Source organism: Pleurodeles waltl, chromosome 8 (assembly GCF_031143425.1).
Source record: "Pleurodeles waltl isolate 20211129_DDA chromosome 8, aPleWal1.hap1.20221129, whole genome shotgun sequence".
Taxonomy (NCBI): domain Eukaryota; kingdom Metazoa; phylum Chordata; class Amphibia; order Caudata; family Salamandridae; genus Pleurodeles; species Pleurodeles waltl.
Genome location: NC_090447.1, coordinates 604,707,926 through 604,727,111, shown reverse-complemented (window position 1 = coordinate 604,727,111; position 19,186 = coordinate 604,707,926). Strand labels below are relative to the sequence as shown.

General features: G+C 40.3%; 1 protein-coding gene across 10 annotated transcripts in view; it reads right to left on the bottom strand.

Annotated features, from left to right (window-relative positions):
* MAP7D2 (MAP7 domain containing 2) overlaps window positions 1-19,186 on the bottom strand; it is a 361,083-nt gene that overhangs the window by 32,515 nt on the left and 309,382 nt on the right. For all 10 annotated transcript variants that reach the window (XM_069204676.1, XM_069204677.1, XM_069204679.1 and 7 more), the window contains 2 exons: window positions 17,673-17,877; window positions 3,409-3,513 (listed from right to left, as the gene is read on the bottom strand). In XM_069204676.1, coding sequence (XP_069060777.1) covers window positions 3,409-3,513; window positions 17,673-17,877 — 310 coding nt within the window. The remainder of the gene's footprint in view (window positions 1-3,408; window positions 3,514-17,672; window positions 17,878-19,186) is intronic.

Here is a 19,186-nt window from a genome sequence, read left to right as displayed (position 1 = left end):
GTGGAAAGTCGAGTGATGAGTAGAGTGGCAGAGTGTAGTGGCACACAGTGCACTGGCATAGCAAAGAGTATATTGGTGATGAGTAGAATGGAGTTGGGCAGAGCGTAGTGGCACAGAGTGTAGTAGTGCAGAGCAGAGTGCATTGGTGTAGAGTGGTGCTGAGTAAAGTGTCAAAGAGTAGAGTTTCAGAGCACACCGTCAGAGTGTAGTGGTGTATAGCAGAGTGGCGTAGAGCGCGTTGGCGAGAAGTGCAGTGAAACAGAGTGGTGTAGAGAGTAGTGGTGTATAGTACAGTGGTGCAAAGTAGAATAGAGTGGCAGAGAGTGAAGTGACGTAGAGTTTTATGGCATACAGTGTAGTTTTGAGTAAAGTGGTGTAGAATGCATTGGTGTAGAGTGCAGTGGTGCAGAGTGGGGGCAGTGATGCAGAGTAGGGGGTGGAGTGGAGTGGCACTGAGTGGAGTGGTGCAGAGTTGTTTCAGAGTAGAGTAGAGTGGAGTGGAGTGGTGCACAGTATAGTGGCATAGAGTACCGTGGAGTAGACTGCAGAGTACATAAGAGTGGGGAAGAGTAGATCGGCAGAGTCCACAGGTGCAAATTAGAGTGGTGTAGAGTGCAATGGGTAAGAGAGCAATGGTGCATAGTAGTTTGGGGTTGAGTGCATTGGCAGAATTGAATGGTGTAGGGGAGAGAGGCATGGAGTGGAGTGGCGCAGAGTGAAGTGGTGCAGAGTAGAGTACAGTGGTGTGGAGAGGTGGTGCTGTTGTGTAGCCATTTTAGTTATAGCTCCATGCACGTTATTTTTGCACACTAGGCCTGCCGCTGTGCACTTTAACCTAGATTTATTTTATTTGGCTTTGTTTTATTATTGTTACAATAGCCACTTTTACGGTCTTGTTTTATTTCCTTCTTACTAACTGTTTTTGCCTAGGCCAGCACTCTGTTCTCAAACAAGACATTATTGCTCACTCTGTGCTTCTTCCCAGGCTGCAGAAAGATAGGTTGCTGGTGAACGTGGTGAAAGTTTAGTCTCTGACATTCATATAAAATACACATCCTTACGTAGGGACATTTTCTCTGAACATCTTCTGTTTTATTATAAAAACACTTCCTTTTCCCTTGCACGTTAGAGGGAGATTCCAGCCAGACAACCACGACTGTATGCTGCTTGCTTCGCTACAGCTGCCTTTGTAGACTTCAGGCCTTTGCTCAGGTATGGGGGATGATGTCTTTCCAGGGGAGCTTTACACGCTGTGCTCTATTATAGCCTAGGTAGGAGTTAGTCTATTGACTGTAGTGACAATATGGTAGCGTTATTTCTATGCTTCACTCTCCTTGTCACAATTTTAATCTTGTCATGCTGTATCGTCCTGGTTATTGCAGCCCATGCTTTGTAATCCAAGATGCAGTCTGCTTCATTAAAAGCATTATTGAAACATATACTCCCTCTGTTTGTCATTGTGTACATGAGACTAATGTAACTGAGAGAAAATGGATAAGACCTAAGTGACCACGGCTTCCCTGAGAAACCAGATATGTCATGCGCTCGGGTGCCCAATCATCCCTGTCCTTGGGTAGAGATGAGGCACTGCCGGTTCGCCGGAGCAAAACCCAGATTAGGGCGAAAGGTGTCACCTGTAGTGGGTCAGGCTCAGTCTCCCACACCGCAGGAAAGTCTGCCGCTCGAAATCCAGCAGTCAAATTAAAATAATGAGAGCCCATGCGACAGTGCACAGCAGAGTGGGGTAAAGTGAACCATGCATGGTGTGGTAGTATACTACCATTACAGACAAGACATCTTCAACTAAAATTACCATTACATATGCACAGACATACAGTCTAACTGATAAAAGTATACAGTGCCCATTAGAGGAGCTTTGGGTTAGAGATGCATCACAATGGGCTCCGGCAAAGGAAACTCAAATGCATCGTGTTAGAACTGATGTCAAACTTCCAGTTGATGTAGAAGCTTGGGGGTTGCTATGTCAAAAGTTTCTGGACAAGGAGAGAGGAGGGGTGGGGGGCAATTCTTCGAGTAGGGATAGGCAAATACAGCAGTGGGTGGTATGACTGTGTCAGCGTGTTAAGAATTGAATGCCTTTGCTTTGTATGTTTACCTTGATGACCGAATGTGTTTGTTTCCCCAATAGTATCTTATTATTGTAATGTGGTAGCTGATGTGGGGCCCTGTGTGGGTCAGCTGTGTTTGTACTCTGTCTTGTCGAGTTGCTGCTTTTCTGCTCATGTCATGTGTTTATAAAATGACAAATAAAAGTTATTAAAATAAGTATATAGTGCACAAACAATGTCATCACCAATTGTATTGATTTGTTTATATTAAGATTTATTTCCACCAGATTTAAGAATTACCAAAAATGGAATTAATTTGTCCTTTTTTAATTCGGATATGTTCTGAAATATCTGCACAGACATTTACAGACATTTAAATGTTATGATGTTGTAAAAAAAATAACATTGTACAGCGTTCTTCAAGCGTACTCCCATTAGCCAGCATGAGTGTCACAAAAATCCTCTCACTCTGAAGTCAGAGAAAGAAATGTAAACACCAAGCTCATTTGAAAGACAGAGCCTGACATTTGACCTTTGTCTTTAAATGCACAGCAAACGAGACAAGATGCGAACAAGATTTAAAGGTCTGTTTACAGAAATTGAGCACCAGTGGAAGAATACAGTAAATAGGGTTTGGGCAACGGAAAGGAAGAACTCAAGCTGGACAACCTAAATAGCAAACGTGAATTACAAACCGCAAAGCCAATAGTAAGCAATGGGTAGAAGGCAAGAAGATTTCCGAATGTCGTTAGCAAACCAGACAGTTACCCTGTCTGGTAGATTTTAACCTAAAAAGCAGCACTCTTGAAGGAGGTCAGAATTTTTGTAATGAAAATTTACATTTTCCTCATTAGAATTTCCAAACAAACAGATGCCTTGATTAAGCTATGTAGAAGAGTCTCCAGCTTAGAAAGAATTAAAAATGGAAACTAAGATTTCTTTTTTGGACTACTGTTCTAATAAACCCCATATTACCTCACTTTTTTTTTATATAATTTTAATCAGAGAGTACATACTATCATTTTCAAATGGATACAAATATTTATTTTTTCACTGGCAGTGAGTATCTATAGAGTGGCTCTTCAAACTGTGAAGAGGTGTCAAAATATTTCTTGGTAACCCTCTGTATTTTGCAGAGAGCAATATGGTTGCAATTAGAGCTGAAAACTATAACACTCAGATGTGTTGATCTAAAGACTTCCTTTCCTTCTTTAGCAACTGCGTGGCTATCCCAACTCTACATACACGGTGTGTTCTCTGTCTGACGATCAAAGTTTTCTTTAGATGAAAAACTGAAATGTGAACTATAGACCAATACCAAATTGTAATTTTTTTGTACCTTCTTTCTCTCCAAACGCTCTTGTTCAATCTGTTGTGCAATCTGTTCTCTTTCCAACCGTAGAATTTCTGCAGATTCTCTAGCTTTTGCTTCAGCCTCTTCCTTCTAAGGAAAAAAACACAGAGAAACAAACTAGTCGGATGCCTATTTTAAAACATTTTAGAGAATGCTTCATTTTAGAATGTGAATTAAATCTTCTAAAGATGTGGTGCACAAGCCATTACTGTAGTTGATTGTCTAATAATAGTGCTTTTATATCATCATCCATGGGAAAGGGCCACCACATCGCAACATTATACATCAATGTATTATTATACTACCACTCAACCCACTTTTTTCTTCCTTTATTATGTAGTTTTACTTTATTGATTGCTGTTTTTAAAGACCTTGTATTTTACTATATATTTGTTTTTAGTATGCTACAAACCAGAGATTTGATACAAGTATCAAAGTCTTTTATAGCCCTGTATAGACTAGCACAAGCCATACCGAAGCTTAAAAGAAAGCTTTGCTGTGATGTTCCAGTCTAGACTTAAAGATTTTCTATAGTTTACACCATGACAGATGTACATCACAACCCACTACTACACTGACCTGATCATTATAATAACCAGGAGACTACATCATTGGGGCAGTTATAATTTCAAAGCCAGTCTTAGTGGTACAACAGCGAAGTAAAGGTAATAAAACATTGATGTAAAGATCATGGTTGATGTAGTGGTCAGTCAATGTGATGGTATTGAGGCAACAAGCGTCCACTGAGCAGGACAGCATTACAGGAATGTCAAACTAAATGAACTCACTTTATGTGCATTCAGTGAGAATACAAGACATTTCAATAAGAACACCATTTGTTCTCTGGGATGTACAATCTACTGCAGTTTACATCTCAACGTTAAGTTATCTGTGCTTCTCTATACAGGAGGAAGTCCACAGCACTAGATGCCCAGTTTTAAGATGTGGTTTAGATTAATTGCTTTAATGTGTGCCTGTGTTGTAATGACAAACCATACCTCTTTTTTTTTTATTCCTTTGCCACGCAAAGCATTAATGATCATGTAGATCAGTGGAAACATCAAGAGCTAGTCACTCTATATATGCTTAACACCGTAAAATATTAAATTTGTTTAATGATTTGAATGCCTTTTGATTGTCTACTGATAGTAGTTATATCTCAGTTTTATTCACTCAGGATGCAAAAACTTTGGTTAATTTAATTAAATTGTACATCAAAAGCATCGCATGAAAATAATCCAGTAGGTTACAGGCAAGTACTAAAGGTTAGGGAAAATAGTTATGCACTGGGTAAATTAAAGTATCAATGAAGAGTTAATTTTAAAGAAAAGGTGGCAATAACTGAAGAACTGTGCAATAGTAATTAGGTTTATGGGTAAAAGGTAAAATTATAACGGATTAGGCTAAGTGTTGGGAGAGGACTATTAGGGAACCTCCATAATAAAAAAATAAAAAAAACAGAGAAACATAATTCTGAGATTTACCCAGGTATTTAAGAATTAAAAGCTGTAAGACTGTGGAAAAGTCAATAAAAAAACAGAAACTCGAGTATATTCACTCAAACTATTCATCCATGACTAAACTCAAAGTGATTAATCATCGAGAGATAAATGCAAGGAACCATATCGTAATCAGGCTTCACTTGTATCTAGAAATACCATAGCACAATCCACGTTGTCACGTTTTACTTGATGAATCTGTCCACAGGTACAAAGATTGAAAATAAGTGTGGCAAAGAATGATCGTTGAGCCCTCCTGTTTGGGGTGTGTGTGTCCCCATATGGACCCCTTGCTCACTGTGTTTAAAAACAACTCTCACATAAGTGATGCCCTTCCAACAAGGCAGTTTTATCAAACAGGAAAAATTGTGTAGCTGTTCATGGCAGACTGATCTTCTTGGACCAACTGAGATACCAATAATTCCCATCTGTAATTGCACTGATGAGCTGAACATGATCAAAATGCTGCTTTGTGGTATACACGAGGATTTAAATTTGCAGGCATAAGTATCCTAAAACATGTAGAAGTTTTCCTAAAGTCCATCTTATTTATCAATCTGAAATTAAATGTTCCAATTAGATAGGGAGTCAGCGGAACACTAGTAATCATTTCAATCACACATGACTAAACAAGGTCTATCATTTTCACCTTAAGTGTTCCGCTATGAAGTTGCATGATACTTCAGCCTTCAGAGACAAACTGATGACTTAAGTGTATACCCATCCTTATCTTTCACTCGTGTACTCATTTGGTTTCCATATAATCTTCCACTGGGAAACATCAAAACTATTTACTATGACAAGGGGCATAATGTCTGCTGGAGGTGTATCAAAAGGTCTCACCTATGCTTGCTTATTGCCCCAAACCTGTAAACACACATTATTAGATAAACAGGTGGACTAAAAGGCAGTCCTTTAGTGTGACCAATCAGCTAATGGCTTGCTAATGGTCTGCTAATGCATTCCTTCCTTCAAAAGTCATCTTTAAAAACACTGTTTCCCCATATGTGATCAGCATAGATTTCTGGAAAGGAAGTGAGGGAAAAATAAAGCCTTGCTTTACCCAGTATTTAAGGATTTAAATTCCATATAAACAAATACACCACATGCCTTTCAGGCACAACAATTTAGTTTAGTTTTGAAGTGTGTCCGTTAATGTGGATGCCTCCTCCAAGACAGGTTGCTTCAATCTTTGCGCTGGGAAGTTGTTGGAATAAATGTTTACATAGTTGTAACCTGAACTACATTAATGCCTTTGAATTCAGCACTACATCCCTATAAAGACCTTAAAGTATTTGTCCTTACATTGTTCTTGGTTTAGTTACAACACCTAGGTTGTTCCTGTGGATATTATGTAAGTAGTGGAAAGATGAATGCCTAGTATTTGAAAGAATATAAGGCCGTCAGTTGCATGCAAGAGCAAGTAGCTTTCCAACCTAAGGCAACTCCAGTGAAATGTATACGTTGTTATGGTTACTACGACTTCTGAATTGAAACTAGTCCTTAGTTTGTATGCTATTAAAGAGATTTACGGGTAGAGTTTATTTTATGAGTAACCATATTGACCCAATGGTGCTTAACATATTGCATGCTATCAGTGATATACTGATAGTGCTAAAAAATAGGCTGAGAGTAAGCAGATAATGTTATAGTTCCACCTGCACTACATGTCATGTGTAGTGTGCTGCAAAGACTTCAAGTGATTCCTTATATGCAGCAGTTTTGCTAATGGGCGGAAAGTACTTGGGTTGCCTTGGAAGATGGTTGAGTAAAGGTAAAGTTAGTTGTTGAAGTGGTCTGGGAATAAGGTCATAAGAAAAAATAACTTAACAGAAAGAATACCATCACTGTGTGGTGTAATGATGATTATGGTGAAGTACATGCCGAGTGACCTGTTGGATGCCTTGTATGTTACGCTACTGTGCAAACGTTATGTGGTAGCAAACCCTTTGGGTAAATTAGCCAACACCAGCCCATGAAGGGATGTTGCCTTCTACAGGAATAAGTAAGCACATCCTATACACACACCCTGTACTGACAGTAGTATGATGATTAATGTTGCATGCACAGAAAAATGTTGTAGCTACATCACTGTCATTTACATAAATGGAATGGAAGTTAAGTTAACAATCTGGGCTGTGATTGAACAGGGAGCGAATGCACCTACAGTATAGTTACAATTAGACATATTTTAAATGTTCCACTTCCATTGTATGTGTGGCTCTGCTTGCATCAAACATTTGTACTGCTAATCCTTTCAAAGTTGTTAAGGAAAGAATGGCAGCATGCGCTTGAGTATGTACCTAGAGACATGCATACAAAATATATGTGCGTGTACACACAAACTTTAAGAACAAACATCTGTCTAGTCGGAAGTTTATCAGGCTGTAGAGATCTATATTTTGTTTGCGTTTTGTCTTCCTCTCATGGCCTCCCTTTACAATGTAAAATGCCCTCTTTTCAGGGTCATATTCAATGGCTGTCCACAGCTCTTTTGGCAGTTGTTTTACTGGGTTTGCTCCTCTCTTGTGAGACCATCCTGTTTCCTGGAGAGATGAATCAGTGCAGTCAATCAATGGTTCTTTTGGCAGCTCTTGTGTTAGGTTTCACCCTCTCTTTGAGGCATTACCATATCATGGACAGAGCTCCTTTATAGACTGATCATCTGGAGGTCAGTTTTCTGTTTCTCTTTTGGTGCTGTCACGTTAGGATTGGTCCTTTCTCGATAATGTTCCGGTTCAGGGAGGTGGAGTTCTTACAGAGAGTGATGTTCATAAGTTCGATCCTAGTCCTTTGCAATGAGAGTTTCAGCCAGTTGTTGAGGCCAGACCTTATTATGGATGCTGAACTACTGTTGTGGAGTGGATGTTTACTGCTGTTGGTGCAGTGAGGTTCTGGGTCATGTGTGGTGTAGGAGTGTCTGGAACATTATTATTTTAGGACTGAAGTGCTTCTGTCTCATGTTGGTAAAAGGACTGGCTGTGCACCGTTGCCACCCCAGTTATGGAGGCTCATTCTATAATCAAGCTATTCTCTGCTGGGGTATGAATATTGAAATACATGCTTTTTCTACACAAACAGTGGCATTGATTGAATTACTGGGTGCAGTACAGTGAAACCGATTAATGTATGTAGGCTACCTGTAGCGCCCAATCCAGATAAAGCATAAGATGAAACTTCAAGATTAATATATTCCAGAAACGCCCATATCTCAATTCTTAATGTGTAGTTTTATTGATAGAGAGGACCCACGATCACATCAGCACCAGCAGGTTCGATGAGCAGCAGGCAACTGATCTTTGCTAAGGCTCCAGAACCATGCAATGTCCAATGGGATCGAGTGCCAAATGAGAACATATAAATGCGAAACAGTAAACACTGGTAAAACCAATAATAAATATAATAAATACATTAATACAAGATACAAACATTACACTACCACAACAAAATTATACTGCTATGTGTTGTTAGTCTGCTGTTGAAATGACATCAAGCTTTCACCAACAGTATATGACATGCTTCATCAGGTTTGCTCCTTTGAATGAATGACACCAACATAAATTTTCAAAGGTTTCAAACTGGCACAGATATTAAAACGTAAAGAGTGAGATAGTTTTTAGAGTGAGCTTTATCACCTGTCTATCTCTACTTATCCAAGTAAATCCATGGATATGTAGAGTCATATTAGCTATACTACAGTACAAAGATGTACCTGAAAGGCTGGGTAATCAAATCTTTATTCTCCACCCGCTGGTCACAAACTAAACAGAGGGACTTTATGTCACGTCCATAATATGCTACAAAAGAGCTGACATGTTTCTGTGCAGTCGCATGCCAAACAGCTCAGATGCAAGCATCAGGGCTTGTCTATGGTAGGGTAATGACTCTTTGTGAGTCTGTAAAGGAATGACATTATATAATCATGTAAAAGGAGATCTCTTGATTTCAGAACCCTAAGTTCGTGGACTGGGCTGTAGAATGTATCCTCTGTCCATCCAGAATTGTGCTCCTCCCACTTTGGTCAGTGAGAGGTACTTATGTACAGCCAAAATGCACATCCTCCTATTCTTGTACTCCCGACTGCAGCATCCAGATCCTTAAGCAATAGCTCGCCTCAAACGTGACCAAAGAAAAATGTTCTCTCTAGAAGAGAGCCTAATTCACGTTTTCCATTTTTGCACTGCATTTTTAGGTCTGGCCTTGAGCAAACCTTGTTTTCCAAAATATTCATAATAATTACATACATAAATATGTATGTATACACGTACACCGACTGGTCTTTTAAAGTGTAATTTACATTTTGCATCCACATACCAAAGTAAACGGGGCCAGTGGTCAGCCTACCTCTGCTGTCTGCTCTCTTTGCTGTGAGTGATGGCCTTCAGATTATGCACAGTGCTTAATTTGTAAAATAAGAAGTGCTGGTGCCCAAAGCTCTGTCAAAAGCCTTCAGCCAGTGCAACTAAATGTCCTTGCCAGAATACTAAGGCTGCGTAGTCCTGAATACACCCCCAGGTCTCTTTAATCCACTACCAGACACTTCCTACCCCTGTATCTCTCTCTTCCAGGTTCTGCTTTATCCCTTTTTACCAATTTTTCCATCTTTCAAAATGGGAAAGTCTGATGTGAAAAAAATAAGTGCTGGTGGCCTCAAACAGCAACCATTGTCTGAAATTTAGCACTGTGCACAAGTGCACGTCCAACTAAAAATGTAGTCCACTTCAGTGCCGGGAATGGTGGGCCAATCTCTGTTTTAATTTCATGGTTTTAAAGTTAATTTGTGCATTGGTCATTCTTTTTGTTTATTCTGTTCCAAGCATATGCACAGTAGCTTCCTAAAGTGGCATTTTTAGTTTGCATTACTTTTAAACATTTTTATACATGTTACATATGTTTGCAGAAGACATTGGAGGCTTGCTAAGGCCAGACATATTGGCTTTGCCTATTCCAATGCTTATATATAATTCCTAACGCCACAGTGATGTACAAAATTATCATTACACAAACTGCTCTTGCTTTGTAAATACGCTCTAAGTGCATGTTCAAATCTAGTATGTAATATCGCCAGTATCTGCATCATTAGTAGGTTGCAATGAATTGCTCTTGATCTGACAAAAAGCATAAGAGGAATTGTTATGGCTTGTACTATTGTGAGCATCAAGTTTTAGGTTAGAGTCACTAGAAGGCAAGGTGAAGTGATTGGCAAATTACTTAAACATTTAATATTGCCATTAACAAAGAAGAAACAATGTAAACTCTTTATAATTCCATATGCACTTCACCATATGATTGCACAAATAAAGGAATTAATGACTGATACATTTGAAAATCATCTAGAGTCAACACTGTTGCAATTTGCTTTTGTCAACTGTAGAGGAAAAAAACAATAATTCGTCATAATTCTTTAGTTTTCTCCACTTTTGTTCACCTTTAAAAAAAAAAAAGAAGTTACTACACTAATATTTATTACATTTGTTAGTCTGCGGAGATTAAAGGCAAAGTCAGTTTATTAAGTTAGAGATGTTGGTTTTCTTGCCTTGGAGAGAAAAAAAACCATTTTATTTAGCTTCTAAGAAAAGATGTCAGTAGAAAACTTGATGTACATGGACGCTGAGTAAAGTATGTAATACTATGATAAAAGTGTAGCAAAAAATATTTTTTCTGATACTGCCTTATGGTGGAAAGGAAAATGTTGCTTACCCAGTAAGCATCTGTTTGTGGCATGTAGGGCTGTATATTCACATGCTCTGCATACTGCCACAATCTAGTGTTGCGTCCAGAAGGTTGCAAGTTGTTTTTGTTCGAAAAATCTTTTCAAGTCAAAAGTTATAGTGACTCCTCCTCTTGTTGGCAAGGTGCATGGTCTAGGACTCCATCTTTAGATTGTTTTTCTGCAGGCAGTCATGAATGGATTGTAGTGTAAATATATACTAGAGAAATTAATCATGTGTGTAAATGTGTATTAAAAAAATGAAACCACCACAGGTTTCCCGGGAGGCCAATGGGCGCATGTGAATCTACAGCACTACATGCCACAAACAGGTGCTTACTGGGTAAGTAACATTTTCTGTTTGATAGCATGTGTGGCTTCAGATACACATGCTCTGCAGAGACTGTAAAGCATCGCCTCCCAAGAAGTGGCTGCTAACCTGTGGGTGTTACAGTAGTCTGAAAAAGCATACATAGCACTGCCTTACCTACACTGGCTTGCTGGCATGCTAGAACATCCACCCAACAGTGTTTAGTAAATGTGGGTGGTACTGACCATATAGCTGCTTTACAAATGTCAGCTATGGGTTTGTTACCTATAAATGCCATAGACGCACCTTTTTTGATTCTGAGTGCAATTTAGGGGTAACAGGTAACGTAACCTTTTGGCTTTTGCATAACAAGTTTGGATACATTTAACAAGCCATCTTGCAATACTTGATTTAGTAACAGGGTTGGTGGAGAAAAGGCAACAAAGAGTTGTTTTGCCTTCCTAAATGTTTTAGTTACATCAGTATAGAACATCAGCGCTCTTTTCACGTCCAACGTGTGGAGGGCTCTTTCAGCTACCGAATCAGGTTTTGGGAAGAAAACCAGCCGTTCAATAGTCCGGTTAATATGAAATGGAGATACTACATTTGGTAGTAAATTTAGTTTGGTACGAAAACCACTTTGTATGTATTTGGAAAAAGGGTTCTTGCAAGGTTAATACCTGGAGCTCACTTACACGTATAAGGGAAGTGATTGCCACTAAAAAGGCCACCTTCCACGAAAGAAATTGCAAAGGACATGTATGTAGTAGTTCAAAAGGTTGTCCCATCAGTCTAGTGAGTACCACATTAAGGTTCCAAGAGGTACTGGGGGCAATCTTCGTGATATCACACTTTTAAGCCCTTCGACAAAAGCCTTTGTGGCAGGGATTTTGAAAATATAAAACCATTGTCTGTTCTGAAGATAAGCAGCAATGGCTGCTAACTGTAACCTTATAGAAGTATATGCCTGGTTTATCATATGCAAATGTAGGGTATACAAAATAATATTTTGTACCAACACTTGTAAAGGGTCACAATATTTAGAAATGCAGTAGTGGACAAATCATTTCCACTTAGCTGTATAACATGCTCCTGTGGATGGTCGACGTGCTTCTTTAAGAATGTTCATAGATTCTTGAGGTAGATTTAAATATCCAAATTCTAAGACTTCATAAGCTAAATTGCAAGATTCAACTCCTTGGGATTTGGGTGCCTAATTTGGCCCTGGTTTTGAATGAGAAGGTCCGGTTTGAGGGTAATCTTTTTGTGAGGTGCTACTGACAGGTCCAGTAGAGTGGTCAACCATTGCCCATGTAGGTGCCACTAGTATTAGCATGAGAGAAGTTTGCCTGAGTTTCCGAACCACATACGGAAAGAGTGGGAGAGGTGGAAAAGCATAGGCAAATATTCTTGGCCAATTCAATCATAGGGCATTGCCCTAAGACAGAGGGTGTGGGAACCTTGAGGCAAAGTTTCAACATTTTGCATTTTACTTTGTTGCAAATAAATCTATGTCTGGGAATCCCAACTTTTGGAAGCAGGGTTGCAGGAATATGGGGTGGTGTTCCCACTCGTGCACTTGTTGCCGCATCCTGCTGAGGAGGTTGTCAAAATTGTTGTGTGATCCCGGAAGGTATTCTGCTAACAGGTACATGTTGTGTTGGATCGCCAAACACCAAACTGTCTGTGCAAGGTGAGACCACTGTAATGAACAACTGTTTATCCCCCCCTCTCTGTTTTTGTAGGTAGAACATGGTTGTCATGTTGTCCGTGCAAATGAGGACTACTTTGTTTATAAGATGCATCACAAAAGCTTTGCATGCTAGAAGAACAGCTAGCAGCTCCAGACAGTGGATGTGCAGAAGTCTTTGTGTGCGATCCCAAAGACCCTGTATTGTGAATTCCTGGAGGTGAACACCCCATCCCATTTGGGAAGCATCCGTTGTCAGAATGACTTGTGGAACATGGTCCATTAATGGCCACCCTTTTGAAAGGTTGGTTTTGTTCCACCGTTGCAAAAAGTGAAAGGTGCGGTTGTCTACCAACACTAGATCCTGTAAGTGACACTGTGCCTGAGACTATTGGCGTGATAGACATTCCTTCATCTGGCACATGTGAAGGTGGCACTATAGCAATGAAGGAGGCCATCATTCACAGGAATTTCCTAATTTCACTGTGACCTGCATATTGGGACAAAAGTGAAGAAATTGCGCTTGAAAGTCCTGTACTGGTTTTGCATTTGGATAAGCTATGCCTAACTGTGTATTGATTATGGCCCCAAGGTAAAGCTGTACCTGAAGTGGGGTGAGATGTGATTTCTGAAAGCTAATTGTGAACCCCAACAGGTGCAGTAAATCTATTGTGGTTTGAATATGTGTGAGAAACTGATTGTGAGAGCTGGCTTTTGATAAGCCAATCGTCTAGGTAAGGGTACACATGAACCTTTTGCCTGCGGAGGGGAGCTGCTACCATCACTAGGCACTTTGTGAACACATTTGGTGCTGTGGAGACCCCGAATGGGAGCACTTTGAATTGATAGCGCTTCCCTTGTATGACAAATCAGAGAAATATGCGGTGACCTCGGTGAATGGCAATATGGAAATAGGTGTCCTTTAGATCTAACACTGACAGGAAGTTGCCTTCCTGTAGAAAGGGTAACATGACCATGTGGAAATGTTCTGATATGATGTAATGTTTAGGAGTCTGAGATCCGGAATGGGTCCTAATGAGCCATACTTCTTGGGGATCAGAAAGTAATGGGAATTCACTCCTGTTCTTTGTTATTGAACAGATATTGGTTCTATTGCTCCCTTTGCAAGCAGAGATTGAACCGCCTGTTTGAGGAGAGAGATGTGATCTTGTGACTTTGTGAGTGCAAGGTGGTATATTTGGAAGTGTGGAACTGAGCTCTAGACAGTAACCATGTTGGATAGTATCCAATACCCATTGATTGGTAGTGTTGTGTCACCCATTTTGGAAAAAGAACCGAAGGTGCTCTCCTACAGTTGTCTGATGCTTGGAGGGAATCCGGAACAAGTCATTGTTTGGAGGTAGTTGTAGAGGTTCGAACGGAGGTTGTTTTACCACTATCTCTGTAATTGCTTCCTCTATATGTCCACTGTAGAATCCTCTGTGTGAGGATGTATGTTGCTGTCCCTTATTATATGCTTAGGATGTTTTAGTTGAAGGTGTTATAGAGGATGGATTATACTGCGGCCTACGAAAAATGCCTAGAGTGCTGGGATACTGAAGCACACCCATGTATTTTGCCACCTTGTTGTCTTTTTTCATCTTCTCTAAGGCCTGATCTACTTGAGGGCCAAATAGAAGTTCCTTTTCAAAATTGACATTTCAAATTGTTTGGTGCGCCTCTTTTTGAAAGCCAGAGATGTGCAACCATGCATGTCTGCCTAGTAGGATACTAGTACTAAGTCTCCCAATAAAAAAAAGTACCTCACTTGTGTGAGTATGCCTAGTGACCGCTACAGGAAACGAGCCAAAATACAACATGAATACATCAAATGTTTCCACGCAAAACTGACCTGTTTTTTGAAAACCGGGTAGTTGTAGTTTTTCGGCCCTACCTGGCTCAGCTGGCACCTAGGGAACCTAGCAAACCTGAACATTTTTGTAAACTAGACACCATGGGGAAACGAGGATGGATCTCATGAGGGTTTTTTTTTTTTTTGTAACCCACAGCGCCCTGCAAACTTAAACTTTGCCTGAAATCATGTATTTTCCTTAAATTTCTGTGACAGAAACTTCTGGAATCCGCAGGAATCAAAATTCCTACCACCTAGCATTGACCCACTTGTGCCGATAAAAATGCCTCACCAATTGTGTGGCTGGCCTTGTTCAAGTGACAGAAACTTATCAAACCAAGGGCGCTTGAAAGCCCTTGCGCGGGGACTTCTAATGACATAGATTAGATACGTTTGTATTGTATCATGCTGGGCAGCCCCACTCCTACATAAAAAAGGAACCGCTAGTGTCTAGTGAGGTTTCTGCCTCCCTGAGGGGGGGCAGATAGGGGTAACTACTCCATTTACCCCCCCCCCCCCTGACCCTCACCCAAACCAGGGATGGGGGCAGAAAGATTGTTTCCCTGCTGGGCAGGCCCCACCAATACAAATAATTAAAAAAAAAGTAATCCCTGGTATCTAGTGGGCTTTCTGCACCCCGCCCCCCAGGCGGTAGGGGCAATACAGGTAATTCCCTCCTCTGCTCCCCTCCCCTTTTTTTGAGGGTTGGGAGGGCATGCCCATGCTGGGCACCCTCTACCGATGCAAACTCAAAAAAAAAATCCTGGTGTCTAGGGGTTTTCGGCCAAAATAATGCCCCCATATGAGGAACAGGCCTGGCCAAGGGGCCTTTCCCTGCAACAAAAATAAATCCCTGATCTCTAGTCAGGTGAGTCCCTGCTTGAGGATCGCCCTCCTTGGGCGATCCCCAAGCAGGGATCACTTGGGAAAGGTACCATTGGAGAAGGGAGATTCCCCCCTTTCCAGTGATACCTCTACCGTGTGCTTCGGTGTTTGGGGGGCTGAGATAGTGGTGACTTCCACTGTAATGACAGTGCGGCAATCGTCATTACACTGGGGAAAAAAAAGCTTCAGGCAGCAGGGAAAGCTCATGAGGCTAAAAAAATAATAAAAGGAATCCCCTCTGCTGTGAAAAGCAGAGGGATTTCCTGCATGTGTGCAGAGGATGGAACAGTTCTGTTCTCAGCATGGAATGGGTTAAATGGCAGATTTCCTTCAAGAAGCTAGTAGACAATTACTTATCTTTTTTCAGCTCGTCAGGCCAGATACCATGTTTCCTGTACCTCTGGAGCAATTAGTGCTAGAACCATTTTCGGGGGTGGGGTATTTACTGCTACCAATGTTACATCAATGAAGTAATAGGCATTGTGAAATATCCAAGCATCACATAAAGGCCAAGTTTAGCAAATGAGCCACACCCATTTAGATGGTGAGTGGTAACAGGTGGTGCATTTGTGAATTTCGGAGGACACTGTTGTAAATATATCACTAAAGTATAGTAGTGCACTGTCATTTACAGACAGCACATTTTCCATTGAAAAGGCCACTAAATTTGCACAGGCATACTGTTTTACTGTTTTTACTGATAAAGCTATACAGCACACAAACAACGTTTGGACATCGGGTTTCAGTGAATAATTATAATTTGCACATCTCCAAGTAGTTTACTAAAAATCTTTGTTTCCATCACACTTCAGACCTGTAGAAATATGTTTTAATTTGTGCTTTCTTAAATGCTTTTGTATTGTGAAATATGCATAAAGTTTATTTAGAGGTACTTAAATGTTTTTGTGTTAGGAAAAAATGGCATCCTACAGACTCTCCTTTCATACTTCTTGTACTCCAGCAAGATGTTCATATAGTTTATTTACAAAGTCCTCTCACTTTGTAGTCAGAGGACGAAAAGTATACCTCAAACTCCATTTTAAAAGATTAAGCAGAAATGTATTAAAAGACGTAGCCTGACATTTAACATCAGTCTTTGAACGCACAGTAAATGTGACAAGATAGAGATAAAATATAAAGACATCTCGACTGCTCAGTCACCTTCTGAACACCAGCATAGTTCTTTCTCGGCATGCTGCAGTACCCTGCATCCCTACTTCCATCGCCTATATCTGGAGCAATACCGTTCGCAGCTTTTTCAACCCATGAGAGGCTCTATACCATGCTACATCTCTCGGACAAAGCCATTTAATTTTGGGCAGAAAAACAGGCAAATAAGCATTAGAGTACAATATTTTAGCCCTCAGTTGCTTACTTTGTGTTTATAAAGGAAAACCACCTTTATTCTCTGAAATTGGAAAATTCCTCCACAGATGGCACCCTAGTGAAGAAAACATCCAGTTTCTTTCTTTTCCTTCTGTGAAGTCAATTTATATGGATGACTATCTTTTATTGCAAGTAAAAATACTGGAGATGTGAAGATTCTGAATCCAATCAAATGCACAGAGAAATTTAACAAATGAGGATGCGTGACGACTCTAGGCTCACATCATGAAGGGGTCTGACCTGGGACTCCGGAATACCATAAACCTGAAGAAACGCAATAGCTAATTCCAACCTCAACCACGAGGTGCTGGAAGTATGTAGAGCACATAACCTACAACACATGCTTTTAAGGCAATCAACTGAATAATGATGCCCAAACAAATTTCTCTTGGCTAACTACTTTGCTTGCGCGATGAACATCTGTGAGACCTTGGCTTCATCTTATGCGCTATTCATTGAAATGATTTAACAGGTAACATGAGTTCCTAAGATAACTCCAACTAATTTCTTCAGCAAGGGGTTTGATTTTCAGAGTGCAGAAACCTCTAGCTCCACAGTGAGACGGATCCCATATTACGTCTACAGAGCATGCGTTTGCAGTGTGCCTTGCAGGAAGTTAAGGCAAGGTTTTCAGGGTAGCTACCTGTGTAGTGAGTTATAATTAAACTAGCCCGCCCAAATATTATAATGGCACGGTTTAGAGACCATAATGCAGAGGAAGATTCACAAGCTTATTGGACAGCAGAGCAGTCTATCAAAACCTGTGACTAAGTACAATTCCAACCACTGCTTAAATAAGCTGCAGCAACAGATCTCATACAATATCACTAACCAAAATATTTTATAAACACAGAAAAAAGAAGAAATAAGTAAAACAAAGGGTGGATTTGCCCATCGTCAGAACCACTCCAAAATACCTGCTTTTCCAGCTGGGCCTGTAGTTCCTTTTCTTGCTTTTCCTTAAAGGCCCTTTCCTCTAATTCTTTTATCCTTGCTTCTTCCTCAGCACGCATCCGCTCTTTTTCTTCATTTCGCTTTCTTTCCTCTGCCAGCCTTAGTGCTTCCTCCTCCTGACGAGCCTTTTCTTCTTCTGCTTTTTGTTTCTGCTCCTCTATTGCTTTCCTTTCAAAAGGAAAACAATGCATATGAATGCAAGATAACACTTGAGCTCGTAATGACTGATTAGCTTTTTTAGACATTTTTGGGGGTGCTTGAAGCCAAAATCTCTTGAAGACCAACAAAAAGGTCAACAAATATATATGCCAGATATACCCAATAATACCTAAAAAAATAAATAAAAAAAAAAGAGCTACCACAGCTTTTGAAAATATACAAGAACTGATTTCTATATAAATGTTGCACCCTTTTCTTCTTACCTGCCAGTAGCATGATGCATTCATGGGCAAGAAGCTATTTGTCGTATTTTGCATTTTACAAACTTCCAATAAGATGCATTACCAGTGAAAAGTTTAACTTCTGACACTGTCACTATGCTTGAATTACATGCAAGTGTTCAATTACTATTTATACTTGCTAGATCTGTAGCCCTGTCATTCTCAACACATCTCTGCGTGCCACAAATTCTTAAAAATGTGCTGTATACAAGTGAACGGGCTGCACCACAAACACCTCAGTGAGCTGCGTTTAAGACTATATGTCTCTGGATTGTACAACATTGCCTTCTATCTCACACACAGCTACATTCTTACAAATGCAAGGCCATTTTTAGGTCTTGCCTGCAACAGCACGTGCTGCATGCACTCTTGCTTGCAAAAGATTTTGCATTCAATGAGCTTTGAGCCTGCACATTGCATACCGTTAGATGGCTTCACTGTCAGTCTTACTTTCTGCCTCCTAGTTTGGCAGCTTCTGCCAGCTTCACTTCCTCTTCTTTCTTCAGGAGCATGGACCAAGTACAGATTGATTGTTTTTTATTATTATCCAATAAATCAAACAGGTACACTGTTCCAAGACAGAAGAAGAAAAAGAAACTCCACTAGGCACATACCAAAAAAAAAGCAAGAGCCCTCACACATCCAGTGGATATCATGCTTCATCATAGGGCCTGCTACTCAGACTGGCGCTGCAATATCTGACGGGCCCTCTAGGAGGCTCTTTGCTGGAGATCTTAAATAGTGATGCGTGCTGTGATAGTCTAGACGTGGGAAATAATCTACACCTACATCCTGATAGGAGCAAAAGAAAAAAAGGATAAAATTGGCTCGAGACCCTCAAACAGCCTAAACTTTATTGGGTAGATGGGGTCTCGGTCAAGGTTAAAAAAAGAAACAAGGGTGTTTCACACCTAACCAGTCCTTATGGATCTAATGGCATTTCATCAGGATGACACTATGATGGTCCACGGTATGCATAATTCCATGGAGTATCATCCCCATTGTAGGATGGCACAACCTATTTAGTTTGTTAGGTG